General features: G+C 43.4%; 2 protein-coding genes across 2 annotated transcripts in view; one reads left to right on the forward strand and one right to left on the reverse strand.

The window, feature by feature from the left end:
• The window catches only part of LOC120525608 (crooked neck-like protein 1), a 59,494-nt gene extending 58,688 nt beyond the window's left edge, over positions 1-806 (forward strand). Inside the window, 1 exon segment of the mRNA XM_039748030.1 lies at positions 168-806. Within this exon segment, the coding sequence (XP_039603964.1) occupies positions 168-335 (168 nt within the window). The 3' untranslated portion in view covers positions 336-806.
• Positions 1-16,282, reverse strand: part of cfap61 (cilia and flagella associated protein 61) — a 337,473-nt gene that overhangs the window by 315,851 nt on the left and 5,340 nt on the right. The gene's annotated exons all lie outside the window — the stretch shown is intronic.

The following is a 16,282-nucleotide window of genomic DNA, read 5'->3' on the forward strand; positions in this document are numbered from 1 at the left end:
CTGGCATGTAAATTTAAAGTGTGTATGAACAACTACACTCTAGTTCTGCATTTGTGAAGTATCTTTGGATTATGTATAGTAGCTACTTTCCATAGATACTTTTGTGTTTAAGTTTCTGTATAAATTGTTAATTCCAGTGTTTTTTTTTTCCTCCTCCCTTCTTCCAGTCGGATGCTGGCTGGGAAGAGTATTATGATTACATTTTCCCTGAAGATGCTGCCAACCAGCCTCATCTCAAATTGCTTGCAATGGCTAAAATGTGGAAAAAACAGCAACAGACCAGCCCTGCTGATGAAGACAATGATGATACTGCCGAAGCTGAAAGTGCATCTTAGCAAAGTGCTTACTTATCCTGTCAAATATTTTATTTTTTTTAATGTAAAAATTAATAAATTGTTTTCATTATGGTCAAAATATTTTTGGTGTCTTGATGACATTTCACAAATCAAAACTGACCTTAAGTTAAAGGGAAATGATCAGAGAGTGTGTGTGGATGTACAGTAATTCATGATTATGCTTAAAAATCATGGATTTGACAGAAAAATAAACAAGTGTTTGGTATACCCAACATTGTAAACATTTTGAATGTATTTGATATTTTGGTGGAAAATGCCAAATGTTTTTTAAAAAAATAGTTTTTTTTAGGTTGAACTAATCAGTTCTTTCACCTTGTGATATAAACACCTGCATAAAAAGTAAACATATTTCTTTTAAAGTGTTTTTTAAGGTATAACATGATAATTTCTGTTTCAAAACATCTTTTAAAGTTGCAGGCCTAATTCTGATTTATCTGTGCTATATAAGTTATATAAAGTGTATATATATACTGTAGTATAAGCATATATTTAAAATACTGTATAAGTGTATGCTTTCTTTACTTTGTTAACTAACATCATTGGGATAGTTAATAGTTTTGTGAGGTAGCCATTGCATTTCTGAAGTGCCACAGCCCCAGGAACTTTGATTTAATTTCTGGTCCAATCAGTGACTAAGGCTCTTGTACATCCACATGGATTTTTTTTTTCTGGAAACTTTCAGGAGATCGAAAATCTTAGGCTAATTTGTGACAGTGAAAAGGCCTTGTGTAGGTGACTGTGGGTGGATTTTTGACAGACTGGAGTCTCTTCCAGTGTTGATAACAACTTTTGAGATTACATTGCCAAGATATGGAAAAAGTATCTGGCTAAATGTTATGGATATACATATAGTATTTTGTTGCATAAATGCCTCAGATTTTCAGACTTTTTTCCATATAACTCCATATTTTTATGTTTCAATAAGTTACATATTAAACAACAACATTCTTAAATCCAGTTTTGGGGCAGGTGGATTGTGTTATTAGGTATATGATGCTTTATGATGAATTTGTGGAGTGCTTGGAATTAGGATCACTTGCACTCTGCAATGAACTCCAGTGACTCTTTCAGAGTTGTTACTGGTCTTTTGGTAGCACCTCTAAACAGTCGTCGTCTTGGTTGTTCAGAAGAGTTGGAAGAATCCTAATGTGAGCAGGACCTGGATGGCGGTGTTAGGTTGTGGTGTTTTTTCTTTTATTACTGATTTTCCGATCTTTACCCTCCTGTATCTTTGTTCTGTTGTCCTTTTGAAACACACTAATGTTTATTTACTCTTTGCTTTATTTACCCTTCACTGGAAAATTGTGGAAATTACATTTTTATTTATTTATCTTTTTAGTATTTAGAGCTCAAATCCTTGGACGAATTGTAATTTACGGCTGAATTTACACTGAAATAATAACTGGATTTTCAACCTGGTGGGTCATTAGTTATACTTGGGCTAATTAAAATGGTTATTATGCAGGACATTACTAACTTCATTGTCAGTTTTCTGCAATATTCTGTTGAAGTTGTATGGATGTCGAAGTTGTGGGATAAGATGGAAATTTTAAATTAAAAATGTCTGCACTTTAATTCCAGGCTATAAGTAAGCTAATAGTTCCAAGTGTTTTTAGAATAATCTATATATATATATATATATATATATATATATATATATATATATTATCATATATATTGTCACGCACGCAGTAGGAGGCATGGATTGATTCGATAGCACCTGGGAAACCATTAGCGCCAGGGAATGGCGGGTATTAACTTTCTCCCTCTGCTTCCTCATAGAAAGAAAGACCTTCCTGCACCATAGGCCTGGATTGACGCAGTGCGATACTTCCGCCCTTCCTCCGCCATCTTGCCCTGGCGTCATCCTTCCCATCCTCCCTTGCGGTCCTTCCCAGCATCCCTCCACTTCCGCTCCTCCCCAATAAAATGGCGCGGCGCCAGGAGTCGGCGTCGTTATGAACTGTTTTGTTTATTTTTTGACCTGTTTTTTTCTGTACAATATACGGGGCGGAAACCCCAACCCTTGCTGTCTCCTCGGTCCTTTACATCTGGCGAGTCGGCAGGATAGAGATCCCGGAATGACGGAGGGACAGGACCTCAACACGTGCTGCAGGAATGAATGACCAGCTCCAGGCGCTGCAGCTGCGCAAGCCGCCACCACCGGGAGCTGGAGGCCACGAGGCCAGGTTAGTGGAAGCCCAACGGGCGAGACCAGACCCGCCAGGCAGCCGCCTCATCCTTTAGTCCGATGGGCCCTTCGAGGACGCCGTCGCCTACCTGGGCATGTTTGAGAGGACGGCCACCCGGAGCAGTGGCAGCGGTCCGAGTGGGCGTCCATCCTGGCGCCATACCTGAAGGGACCCCGCTGCGGGCCTATTATGACCTCCCTGAGGAGGAGGCCGCTAATTACGACCTCCTCAAGCCCGAAATACTGGCCCGCTACGGCATTAGCCGGGCCAGCAGGCGGCGAATGGCGGAACTGGGTCTTTGACCCTGAAAAGCCCTTCGCCCAGGCGTTGAGTTCTGGGGCAAGATGGGCGCTGGCTACGGCCAGAGGCCCGACGGGCGGAAAGTGGTCGGCGGGTGGCCTGTGAAGGCCTGGTCAATGCGATGCCCAGTTCCCTCGCCCAGCAGGTCGGGGACACGCCTATCAGAACATGTCGGGCCTCCTCGGCGTCCTGGAGCGTCAGTGGGCGGTCCTCCGACTTGGGGGGTCAGAAAAGCCTGCTCGCGGGAACCGGCAGGGACGGGCGGCCACCCCGAGCCCCTCGGCGCTGCAGAAGCGCCAGCCAGAGCCAGAGAGGCGGGTCCGCCCGCTGTTTCAAGTGTGGCGAGACCGGTCACCTGCTGCCAAACTGCCCCATCACATCGCCCGGAGCCTATGGACTGCAGCTGGACATCGGAGAGGTATTGTACCCGCCGCATCCCTTGGCGAGTCGAATCACGGGAGTGGTGTTGCTAAATGGGCACGCCGTGGTGGCTTTGTTTGATTCCGGCAGCAACATTACCATTGTTGCTCGCCGCTTTGTCTTACCGCAACAGTGGTTAAAACAGCATTTGTTGGTCACCTGTGTGCATGGGGGGACTAGGTCATATCGTTCCGCTCACTGCTATGTCACCTGGAAGGGGGAACCAATCAAATGACGGTCGCTGTGTTACCTGACCCCCTTCCCAGTGATTTTGGGACAAGACTGGTCTAAAAGAATCAGCGGTAAGCCATTCGCGCTCCGGGGCCTCGTTGGATCTTGTTATGAGGGGAAAAGGCACCCTCCCGCGGCCTCCACGCCGTGCACAAGGGCAGGCCCTATGGGCGCTGGTGTCTCGGGGACCTTTCGTGGCTACGGACCTTGACCGGAAGATTCCGCGGAGAAGGGACTAGCCAGGGAACTCTTCCCGGGCCCAGGCCCCAAGACCCTCTCGGCGCCTGGACCATCAATTTCGGTCCACGCCGGCCTCCTTTAAGAGGGAGCAGTGGAATGATGACTCCCTGCGCTTTGCCGGAATGCGTCGTTCTGCCTAACAGCTCAACAGCGGACGGATCCACACGCGGGAACCCTTCTTTGTCCTTGAGAATGATCTGTTGTACCGGTGGCTACCCATGAGGCGAGGTGCGGAAGTTGTTGCTAATTCAGCGTACCTTCCGGCGGGAGATATGCGAGTTGGCACATGCTCACCTCCTAGGCGCCCACCTCGGGGCCGAAAAAACACTGGAGAGGATTAAGCTCCGCTTTTACTGGCCTGGGATCAATGAGGAGGTCCGGCGGTTCTGTCAATCCTGTCGGAGTGCCAGACCCGCCAGATTCCTAGGAGGGACCGTGCTCCTCTAGTCCCTATTCCCCTCGTGGACATCCCCTTTGAAAGGATAGGGGTCGATTTGGTGGGACCCTGGAGCCCTCAACCCGTGGCCACAAGTATATCCTAGTCATGGTGGACTATGCCACCCGGTACCCAGAGGCGGTTCCCCTGCGCTCGCTAATACTAAAAGCATCGCACGGGAACTGGTTAATTTGCACGCGCGTGGGCATACCCAAGGAGGTCCTCACGGACCAGGGTGCGCCCTTCACTTCGGATACGTTCAAGGAGGTAGCCAAATTACTGCAGATAAAGCACCTGAAAGCGTCAGTCTATCACCCGCAAACTGGCGGGTTGGTGAGCGTTTAATCAGGCGCTTAAGCAGATGCTCCGCAAGGTAGTCAGCGGCGGCAGGAACTGGGACCAGCTCCTCCCGCTCGTGCTTTTGCCTACGGGAGGTACCCCAGGCCTCTACAGGCTTCTCCCCATTTGAATTACTATACGGGCGACAACCCCGGGAATCCTCGACATCCTAAAAGAAGGCTGGGAGGCGAGGCTCTTCCCTCCTCTAACATTTTGATGCGTGGCGCAACTGCGCGACCGACTCACAAAGATCAGGCCCCTCCTAAAAGAGCACGTGACTCGTGCGCAAGCAGCGCAGGCCGGTGTTACAACCGCAACTCCGTCCTCAGGGAGTTCGCCGGGGACCGAGTTATGGTGCTCGTCCCGACCTCCCACTTTCGAAGCTGCTCGCTCACTGGCAAGGGCCTTACGAGGTTAAGGAGAGAAAGGACTGCGTCGACTATTTGGTGAAACAGCCCAATGCGTCGACCGAGTGAGAGGATCTATCATGTCAACCTGTTAAAGCCCTGGAGATAGAGAGGAGCCCCAGCTCCCATAGGTCACTCTCCCTTTCGCAAGCACAACTGCCCTTAACCTCGGCGAAGAGCTGACCCCAAGCAGCGGCAGGAGTTAGCCCAAACACTCCGAGCCATCCCGAGGTAGTGGCGAGTCACCCGGCGGACGCGCTGATTGAGCACGATATAGTCACGGAGCCGGGGTAATCGTCCGGGAGAGGCCCTACCGACTCCGGAGGCAAAGCAGCGCAGAGGTCGAACTGGAGGTGAAGCGTATGTTGGACATGGACATAATTGAAGAGAGCCATAGTCCCTGGTCCAGCCCTATTGTCCTCGTCTCCAAGCCAGGCGGCTCCTGGAGGTTCTGTAATGACTTTAGGCGTCTGAATCAGATCTCCAAGTTCGATGCCTACCCCATGCCCGCATTGGCGACCTCCTTGGCGGCTGGAGTGCGGCTCGATATCTGACTACCCTTGACATGACAAAGGGTATTGGCAAATTCCTTTAACGGCATCCGCAAAGGAGAAAGCGGCCTTTAGCACCCCTAGCGGGCACTGGCAGTACAAGGTCCTCCCATTTGGGCTGCACGGGGCCCGGCGACCTTCCAGCGTCTGGTAGATAGAGTGCTGAAGCCCCACCAGTCCTATAGTGCCGCCTACCTGGATGGCGTTGTCATCTATTCCGGCACCTGGGAGGAGCATCTACTGCAGGTCGCAGCTGTCCTCCGAACACTGGCTAAAGCCGGCCTCCGCATAAACCCCGGAAGTGTTTTTGGATTAAAGGAGGCCAAATATTTAGGCTACCTCGTGGGACAAGGACAGGTGCGGCCACAGAGCTCCAAAGTTAAAGACATCTTAGAATGGCCCGTCCCGTACCAAGAAACAGGTGCAGGCTTTCTTGGGGCTTGCGGGTTACTACCGCCGGTTTGTTCCCGTTTCTCGAAGAGCAGCACCCTTGACTGACCTGACAAAAGGCTCCCTATCGTGGTGTGGACCGACAAAGCAGAACAGCGTTCAGTGACCTAAAGAAGGCCCTAACGCGTCGGCACCTGTGTTACGGACGCCCGATTTTGGGCTCCGTTTATTCTCCAGACCGGCGCGGACACAGGCCTGGGTGCCGTGCTGAGCCAAAGCGTCGATGGTGTCGAGCACCCTGTGATGTACCTTAGCGGAAACTGATGGACCGGGGACCCGTGCGCGGCAGTGGAGAGGGAGGCCTTGGCCATTAAGTGGGCAGTGACCCACCTCCGTTACTACCTGCTGGGTGCGAATTCGCTCTGGTGACTGATCACGCTGCACTTCAGTGGATGTCCCTACACAAAGAGTGAATCCAGCGGGTCACCAGGTGGTTCCTGGACTTACAGCCGTATAAGTTCACTGTCACTTATCGGGGGGCACCCTTCAGGCCAATGCCGATGCCCTCTCGTATTCACGACCTCTCGGTTAGGTCCGCCCGACCTGGCGGTCCTGGGCTAAGGGGGATCGTGTCACGCCGAGTAGGAGGCGCGGATTGATTCGATAACACCTGGGAAACCATTCGCCGCCAGGGAATGGTGGGGTATTAACTTTCTCCCTCTGCTTCCCCGTAGAAAGAAAGACCTTCCTGCACCATAGGCCTGGATTGACCGCAGTGCGATACTTCCGCCCTTCCTCCGCCATCTTGCCCTGACGTCATCCTTCCCATCCTCCCTTGCGGTCCTTCCCAGCATCCCTCCACTTCCGCTCCTCCCCAATAAAATGGCGCGGCGGAGGAGTCGCGCGCTATGAACTGTTTTGTTTATTTTTGACCTGTTTTTTTTCTGTACAATATACGGGGCCGGAAACCCCAACCCTTATTGCTGTCTCCTCGGTCCTTTTACAATATATATATATATAAAGGAGCGTTGGGATCCGAGAGACTGTGTTTGTGGAGGGATTGAGAGTTAAGGCGGATGGGGGTCACGTGATCATCTCCTCTCCCATTCACTTCATTTCGCTCCGAGCTGAGCTCCGCAGCTGACGTGGTCTTGCCCTTCTTTTTCCTTAGTGTTTAGTCCTTTCTCCTTTACTAATTTACTGTTTAGTACACGCGGTACTTACACAGTCACTCATAAAAGGGGAGAAGACTCCGTGCAAGAAATGGGTATTGAAACTACCTTGGAAGACATGCAATCAACAAGGCCATTAAACGGATCTCAAGAGAGGCCTTCTAGGTTGGAAAAAAGCGCTTGGCTGCCAAAACCAGGCGATTAAACGAATCTCAACAAGAAACGACTTCTACGTTAGAAAAAAAACGATTCGCTGCCAAAATCAGGTGGTTAAACAAATCTAAAGAAGACAGGATTTCTATATTGGGAAAAGGATGATTGGCTGCTGAAACCAGGCAGTTAAAATAATCTGAAAAAGACATAAATCAAGAAAGACAATAGCAAATAATTCACAATTTCACTATTTTGAATTATTTGCTATTGTCTTTCTTGATTTATGTCTTTTGAATCTAGGTAGTAGAAAATCTACATGGATCAACTGAGGATAAATGTGAGGGGAGAGGTGAAAAATAGCAAAGATACAGCAATAGTAAATCAGTTAAAAAGATGAGAGGAGCAAATGGGACAATGTTTAAAAGTTAAGTGTGTAGTCACTTACATTAACATTTGTACTCCATTCACACTCTCTCGTTAATGGCACTCTGCTTTTGGTAGGTATATTATATGTGCTGTTAGCAGAAAGCTATTCCTCAGGCACCCTCTCAAGATAGGATCTTTTATTGTCTCATGGTAGCTTGATTTTTTACTGTTACCCACAAATGAGAATTATTATTTGGCTATTGCTTTTACCCAAGGGGACTAATAATGTTTCTTTTTTTCAACTGGGGCACAGGTAAGTGACCTAGTCATGGTCACACGTTGTCAGTAATAGGAATTGAACCCACAACCTCACAGTTTGAAGTTCATAGCCTTAACCGTTATACCACACTGAATAATGCATATCTGACTCTTACAACATTCCTGTATGCTCCCTTGTCAAACTGTTTTTATGTGCTGTATATTATAAATGAGAAAACAATCCATGCAGCTTGGCCTCAGTAATGTTTGTTGGCTCTTACACTGGTGTTAATACTTCCTGGCTTGTCAAAACAAACTGACCACAAAGACATTGCTAGGTTCCAGCATTACGGATACTGCTTAAAATAAACCTGCTTCTATCCAGTCATGCAGGTGATTGTTGAAGGTGACAGAAGTAACATTCCCAGTTGCAGCTGTTGGCTCTGTGTCGGCTCTGTGTCTTCTTTTGTAAAAAGGAATTTTAGTCTGACCACTTTATACATCTGTTTCTGTGTGTATCACATGTTAGCCAAATAAATTGTTCTTGAATTCTGAAGACTTATTACTCTTGATGTAATTTTCAGTGTGGCTAACAGAAAATCAGTAATTTGGATATGTAAAAGAAATGTGGATGGATTCATTTTGTGCAAAGTGATTAAGGTAAATATTTTTTGTCATTTATAAATGTCAATTTATATAGCAAACATAGAAGAAAAATAAGCCTTAATAACCCAAAAACCATTCTATAATATCTTTCCAATGCCTTTATAAGTTAAAGAGGAAGTTTAAAAATTTCACTGTTTACTATGACCAGACTGGCAGCCCAGTTTTTCTTTTTTTTTTTTAATTTGAAAATGTTTTAGAATAACTTTTTTTTTTTTCTTAAATATATTTGTAAGGTGCAATAACTTGTAAAAGAATTACCAGAGATTGGCATCTTCTTGCACGTTGGTTGGGCATGCAAATAAGAGTTTTACTGTAGTCTAAACGTGCCAATAGTACTACCACTCTAAACCTACTTTACTATTAACAGTGTATGAAGTGTGTTGATACTAAATATCAAAAAAAAGGTTTAAAAGACAAAGTTATAATCCTTTGATGATTCGCTTTCATTCTTTCAGACACTGCAATGATGTGTGTTTTACTAGTGGTCTTCAAGACCTAAAATGGTTCAGGCTGGTACAGTATATGAGAAGTTTTTTTCCTTTGATGCCTGCCAATGGAAAACATAAATTCAGTTCTTTTTCTAGGGTTCCAGCTCAGGGAGAAGCTGGCAGTTTGATTTCGTTTAGCTTAAACAAATGGACATGCATTTGGCCTCACATCTCAGGTTTTTATTTTGGTTTATTTTCCATTTGTGAATTGAATCCCGATTTCATGAAAGCATACAGTGAAATCATGTGAAAAGTATGTACATCCCTTTTTTTTTTATTATAAACATTTGTGGACATACTAAGATTTGATCTTCATTTAAAAAGTATAAAGATGATGTAATTTAAAAAATAAAGGAAAAGTTTATTTTTAATAAATTACCCAGCAGAAAAATGAACAGATGTGCCATTTCCATCTGCGGAAAATTTAAGTACACCCTTTGCTCTAATAGCTGGTATTGCCCCCTTTTACATAAACAACTTCAAGTAGGCATTTCCTGTAACTGTGTACTAGTCTCTGACATTAACTGACATTCATCCAGGCAGCATTCTTTTAGCTGTGCAGTGTCCGAGGGGTTGTCTTGCATGTTTCAATTCCCCCACTCAGCATCAGGATTTAGAAGTTGGGTTGACTTGGCCAGTCCAGAACCTTCGTTTTCAACCATTACTTTGTGGGATTACTGTGACATTTAGGGTCACTGTCATGTTGCAAGGTCCACTTTCAGTTGATTCACAGTGGATTCTATGATGGTGAGCTGCCCAGGCACTGATGCACTTTGCTTTACAGTTGGTATTGGGTTCTTTTGAGTTGATGCAGGTTAGTCTCTACCAAATGTCTCTTGGTACTATGGCAATATACCTTTTACCTTTATCTCATCTGGCCAGACCACATTGTTCCAGAAGTCCTGGGGCCTCATGTATAACGCAGTGCATAGAACTCACACTATAACATGGCGTAAGCACAAAAGCCGAAATGTGTTTACGCACAGAAAAATCCAGATGCAGGAATCTGTGCGTACTCCAACTTCCACGTTCTTCCGCCACATAAATCTCGATCAGCGTGAAAACTAACGCTCGTGCACGCGCATTATGTAACGCCCCAAATCCTCCCAGAATTACGCCTCTTTGAATATGCAAATCAATATAAATCGCCCTTAAGCGCAGCCTTCTGTGAAAAGACAATGGGAAAAGCACGGGGAAAATATAAGAATTTCAGCGAATGCCAAGTGGAGGCAAAGGAAAAACATACTATTTGTTCAAATAAGCCGTGGTATAATCAACAAAATGAAGATGATCGAGTGACATAGCGTGTTGGAGAAACTTGAAAGCTCACATTCACAAAATCGCACAGTGCCGGAAATAAAAAAGAAGTCACATATCAAAGTCGCCGTGAAAAGAAGAGTTGTAAGCCCACTGTCTGAGTGTCATATGAAAGTTTATTAGGGTACAGAGAAAAAAGGCACACGGTGGGGAAAAAGCACGAAATGTCAACTTCAATCTCGACATTTCCACTTTAATCACGTAGTTTATTTTGTCATTTAGTAGAACATTATAAACTTCATCTTAAAATCGTTTAATTAACCAGTTTCTCAAATCACATCGTAATTAAAGTAGCACGTTAAATGCTTTGTTTTGTATTTGATCTTCTACTTGTATGTGATCTATGTGTGTGAATCACTACTTGCTTCTTAAACCGGCTCTCTTCCTCCAACTGGACACAGAGTCCATTACATTTGTGATAGTACAGCTCTCTGAATAACTAAAATACTGAGATGTATACGTGATGTCATTTTCATGATGATAGGAGCTAAAGCACATTATTAAACATGTGTTTCATGAGCCTCGTGCTCATGAAACACATTTATCTTTTGTCGAAATTTGTCGCTGCGTTTTTAGCTGTGTTGTTATTTTCTCTTTCTATACTATATTCAATATATATTGGCGTGGCCGCCCCAAGAGTCCTTGCTTTTCTTTCCCCAAGTAACCGATCGCCATACAATCAGCTCTGTAATAGACGTTAAGCCATCTGTAAGTTTAGCGCCGATTCTTCAAAACGTTTAAAGAACATTGAAATATCTTTATAGTACATGTTTAATTATTCTATCCTTCACGACACTCCCAGTGAAGAATATAGATTATTTAAATGAAGTTAAAGTTTTATGTGTATAATTTAACAAACATATTTTGCTGCATTTCACCTTAAAAATATCGTCATCATATGTAAATACGCGCTTTATAAAGTGGCCCAGGTTGTGCGATATTATAACTATAGTGCAAGTTTACAGTGGGGTGATTGTACTTATAAGTACAAACCGTTCTACAAGGAGCAATTGATTGAGTGCATTTAAAGTTCTTGGGATTAAACTATTTCTGAACCGCGAGGTCTGTACATCCATCCATTTCCTAACCCGCTGAATCCGAATAGGGTCACGGGAGTCTGCTGGAGCCAATCCCAGCCAACACAGGGCACAAGGCAGGAACCAATCCCGGGCAGGGTGCCAACCCACCGCAGAGGTCCGTACAGGAAAGGCTTTAAAACGTTTTGCAGTGGCTGAGACTGCGTGTCCTTAAAGCTGTATACCGATAATTCTCTTTCCGATCAGCTGCTGCTGTGATTCACACTCAGATACAGTGATATAAATACTCCGAGTCGTGCAGTGAGAGTAATATGGAAAAAGATGATCCGCTGTGGCAACTCCTAATGGGAGGAGCTGAAAGAAGAAGAAGAAGAAGAAGAAAAAGGAGTAACAACACTAAAGCAGTTATGGTATTTGGAATACTATGGCTGTTCCCTGGACCATTATATTGTTACGAGTTAATTACAATCAGATGCATTACACTAATAAACAATATGCGGTTAGTTTCTGTGTGTTTATAAAGCCGCGTCATGAAAATAACACAAGAACAGTACCATTGCTTTGACGCTGGGTGCCGCCAGTTTGCAAAACCGAGCGGAGAACTTGCGTACGACAAGGCATGAGGTACCGTGGAAAGTGCGTGGCTTTTTACGCCAAGTGTAGGTTTTATACATTGCGATTTGAACGTGGAAAAGTTCTTACGCAACATTTCTGTGCGTACGCACCGTTTATACATGAGGCCCCAGGTCTTTGCCTAGATCTTGATGGGCAAACCTTAGTATTGCCATGTTTGAGACCGCAGATCTCCTCGAGACACAGACAAGGCGCCTTCCAAAGCCACTGCTTAAGGAGAAGCCTGTGAATGCTGCATAGGGCATGCACTTTCCAGTTACACTTTACAGATGGCAGTTTTTCTAAGGAGATTTGTATAAATAAGGATCTTTTAATAAGCGCACAATCACTGAGGGTTTCGCAATCTCCATGGACATTTATTTATTTTTGTTCTTTTTCTTCTTGGTGGCATGTTTTTGTAGGTGGGGAGCATTTGTCACTTTTAAACACGGCGTGCCGCTCAGACACGTGTGTGCTCGCGTGGTTATGTGAAAGGTCGATTACAGAGGGGCTGAGTGCAGTATGTTGTCGGTATTATTTTTATTTCAAAGGCTAGGTTTCTTGTTGGTGTCTTGTGGCTTGAGTGTCTATAGTGATATACGAATTTTAGCTAAGTCTGTTGCTTTTGGTTTGGTTTTGTTATCGTTGTGTTGCAAAGTTTTCTTACTCTTTCTGCAAGGATAAGAATGTTGACGCCCATTTGGAGTAGACCTAGAGATAGGATTGCTTTTTGTAAGGAGTTAGGGGGCTTGCCCGTCCCCCATAGCAGTTGGTGGTGAGAGTACAGTACAGTACATGTCAGCTTTGAAAAGCTGAGCACACAGTGGTGAGGGAGACGGGGTGTCTCAGTGCCTGGAGCGTTTGTATGTATTTAAAAAAAAACAAAAAAAAAAAAACACAATAAGCCAGTATTGACTACTGTTGTTTTTAAGGAAGTCTTATTTTTTAGCTTAGGTTAAAGACTGCTTCAGAGCCTTACTTTATTGTAAATAGTATTTAAGGCTGCTAAACCCTTGTTTTCTTACCATAGTAGGATAGCCTTAACATTCTTCCTGGATATATATATTTTTTGTGACTTGTCATTCTTTTCACTGTATGTATTTTTGCACCTTGAAAGTTCAGGAGCATTGTTAGTACTAAACTGCAACTTCTTTGATTTTAACATCTTATCTGGGAATGATCACAGTTGGTCCTGACTACTAGTAGCACACCTGCTCCCGCAGGTGGGTTGTGACATTTTGGTGGCAGCAGGAGGATTCTGACCATTGTAAATGTAGTATAATGTTTGCTATATCACCTTTATCTATAGACACTGTTCAAATCTTGACATGTCCACATATGTGAAACAAAGAAAAAATCTTTCTTGGTGTGCACTTACATTTTCACGGGATTCTACAATCAGTGAAATTATACAGAGTGGGCCATTTATATGGATACACCTTAATAAAATGGGAATGGTTGGTGATATTAACTTCCTGTTTGTGGCACATTAGTATATGTGAGGGGGAAAACTTTTCAAGATGGGTGGTGACCATGGTGGCCATTTTGGATCCAACTTTTGTTTTTTCAATAGGAAGAGGGTCATGTGACACATCAAACTTATTGGGAATTTCACAAGAAAAACAATGGTGTGCTTGGTTTTAACGTAACTTTATTCTTTCATGAGTTATTTACAAGTTTCTGACCACTTATAAAATGTGTTCAATGTGCTGCCCATTGCGTTGGATTGTCAATGCAACCCTCTTCTCCCACTCTTCACACACTGATAGCAACACCGCAGGAGAAATGCTAGCACAGGCTTCCAGTATCCGTAGTTTCAGGTGCTGCACATCTCGAATCTTCACAGCATAGACAATTGCCTTCAGATGACCCCAAAGATAAAAGTCTAAGGGGGTCAGATCGGGAGACCTTGGGGGCCATTCAACTGGCCCACGATACCAACCACTTTCCAGGAAACTGTTCATCTAGGAATGCTCGGACCTGACAACCATAATGTGGTGGTGCATCATCTTGCTGGAAAAACTCAGGGAACGTGCCAGCTTCAGTGCATAAAGAGAGAAACACATCATCATGTAGCAATTTCACATATCCATTGGCCTTGAGGTTTCCATTGATGAAGAATGGCCCCACTATCTTTGTACCCCATATACCACACCATACCATCAATTTTTTTTTCCCCCGCAGTCTTGGAGGGATCTATCCAATGTGGGTTAGTGTCAGACCAATAGCGGTGGTTTTGTTTGTTAACTTCACCATTCACATAAACGTTTGCCTCATCACTGAACAAAATCTTTTGCGTAAACTGAGGGTCCTGTTCCAATTTTTGTTTTGCCCATTCTGCAAATTCAGTGCGCTGATCTGGGTCATCCTCGTTGAGATGCTGCAGTAGCTGGAGTTTGTAAGGGTGCCATTTGTGAGTAGCTAATATCGGCCGAAGGGATGTTCGACTAATGCCACTCTCCAGTGACATGCAGCGAGTGCTACGCTGTGGGCTCTTGCTGAATGAAGCTAGGACAGCCACTGATGTTTCTTCATTAGGGACAGTTTTCATGTATCCACATTTTGGCAAATCCAACACTGAACCAGTTTCACGAAACTTAGCAAGCAGTTTGCTAACTGTAGCATGGGAGATGGGTGGTCTCGTAGGGTGTCTTGCATTGAAATCTGCTGCAATGACCTGGTTACTGCGTTCACCAGAAATCAACACAATTTCTATCCGCTTCTTACGTGTTAACCTCTGCGACATGTCAATGGCTGTAAACAAAGAAAAACTTGTAAAAAACTCATGAAAGAATAAAGATGCGTTAAAACCAAGCACACCATTGTTTTTCTTGTGAAATTCCCAATAAGTTTGATGTGTCACATGACCCTCTTCCTATTGAAAAAACAAAAGTTGGATCCAAAATGGCCGACTTCAAAATGGCCACCATGGTCACCACCCAACTTGAAAAGTTTTCCCCCCTCACATATACTAATGTGCCACAAACAGGAAGTTAATATCACCTACCATTCCCATTTTATTAAGATGTATCCATATAAATGGCCCACCCTTAGGATGTTTAGTTTTCTTTTTTTTTTATCTGGGATGACAGCTGCAGGGGGAACAGATGTGCAAAATGAGTGCTGCTATATTTATTTGCTTAAATATCACAATTTGTCCAATTTTGGAGACCAGTAATTGTATCTTGATCCTGAAAGCTGGCAGTTTAATTTAGTTGAGCTCTGCACACTTCAACTTGTTCTTTTGGTTAGTTTACCAGTTGCATAATCAATATTGATTTTATTAAATCCTATATTTAACAGATATGCAAGTTTATTTTGTTTCTAATGAATGTTAAAAATAATACTGCACTGTTTGAAATGAAAAGATTTGCCAGACTCAAATTATTGATAAGCTATCTCTGCAGATATTTTATAGCGTAAATAATGAAAACTATGCTGCCAAAATATCACATTTCTAATCATTTTATTTTTCCAATGTAGGAAAAAAATGTTTCAATAGAAAACAAAAGTAGACACCATGCATCTAGGTTTGAGAAAATCGGGCATACTTTTGATAAGAATGGACTACTGCACTCACAGAAAAAACAAGCGTGTGTACAGTATGTAAGGTATGTAAGATCAGCTTTGATTCTGTGAGGGGCCTGCTTAAGGCTATCAAGTACACAATTTGGCCCATTTAACAAACAGAAAAAACAGTAAACTTTACCTTTACTACAAACTCTTTCAAATTCTACACTACTGATTTTTTTTTTTTTTAATGAAAGTACTTTTCCAAGTATAAGAATATTTAAACTTAAGATTTTAATACTAATGTACAACATATCCTTGCAGAAACAGACTTCATTAACAGTAAGTGAAGTCAGTAGACAAAACTTTTAGAATGTAATAAGAATTTTTTTTTCTACTACTGTATATTTTCATTTTCTTTCTAAACAACTTATTCAATTATCAGTCTATTTCAGCTGATATTTTAGAAATGCTCTTATGAAATTATATTTTTTTTCCTCTGACACTGTATAATTTAATTTCATGCACAGAAGTACACTATATTGCCTTATTTAACAAGTTAAATGTCATTCAAAGAAGAGAAAATTAAGCCAGGGAGAAATCACACATCAAATCTAGCATATTCTGCTTAAAGTTTGGCTGGGAAGCTGGCTTCCACATGTTGTTGTTTTTTTTTAATATGACCAAAACAGCCAGGTATCTCTCCATATTAGTATACTGTACTTACTAACAGAGTGGGCGCAATAAAATACTTTGTTCTGAGGGACACAAATGTGTGAGATGCAGAATAAGTCTATATATTTACTTCATATTCTGAAGAACACAAGGCAGTGGAAATAAA

The sequence above is a fragment of the Polypterus senegalus genome, chromosome 3 (assembly GCF_016835505.1).
Source record: "Polypterus senegalus isolate Bchr_013 chromosome 3, ASM1683550v1, whole genome shotgun sequence".
NCBI classification, from domain to species: Eukaryota; Metazoa; Chordata; class Cladistia; order Polypteriformes; family Polypteridae; genus Polypterus; species Polypterus senegalus.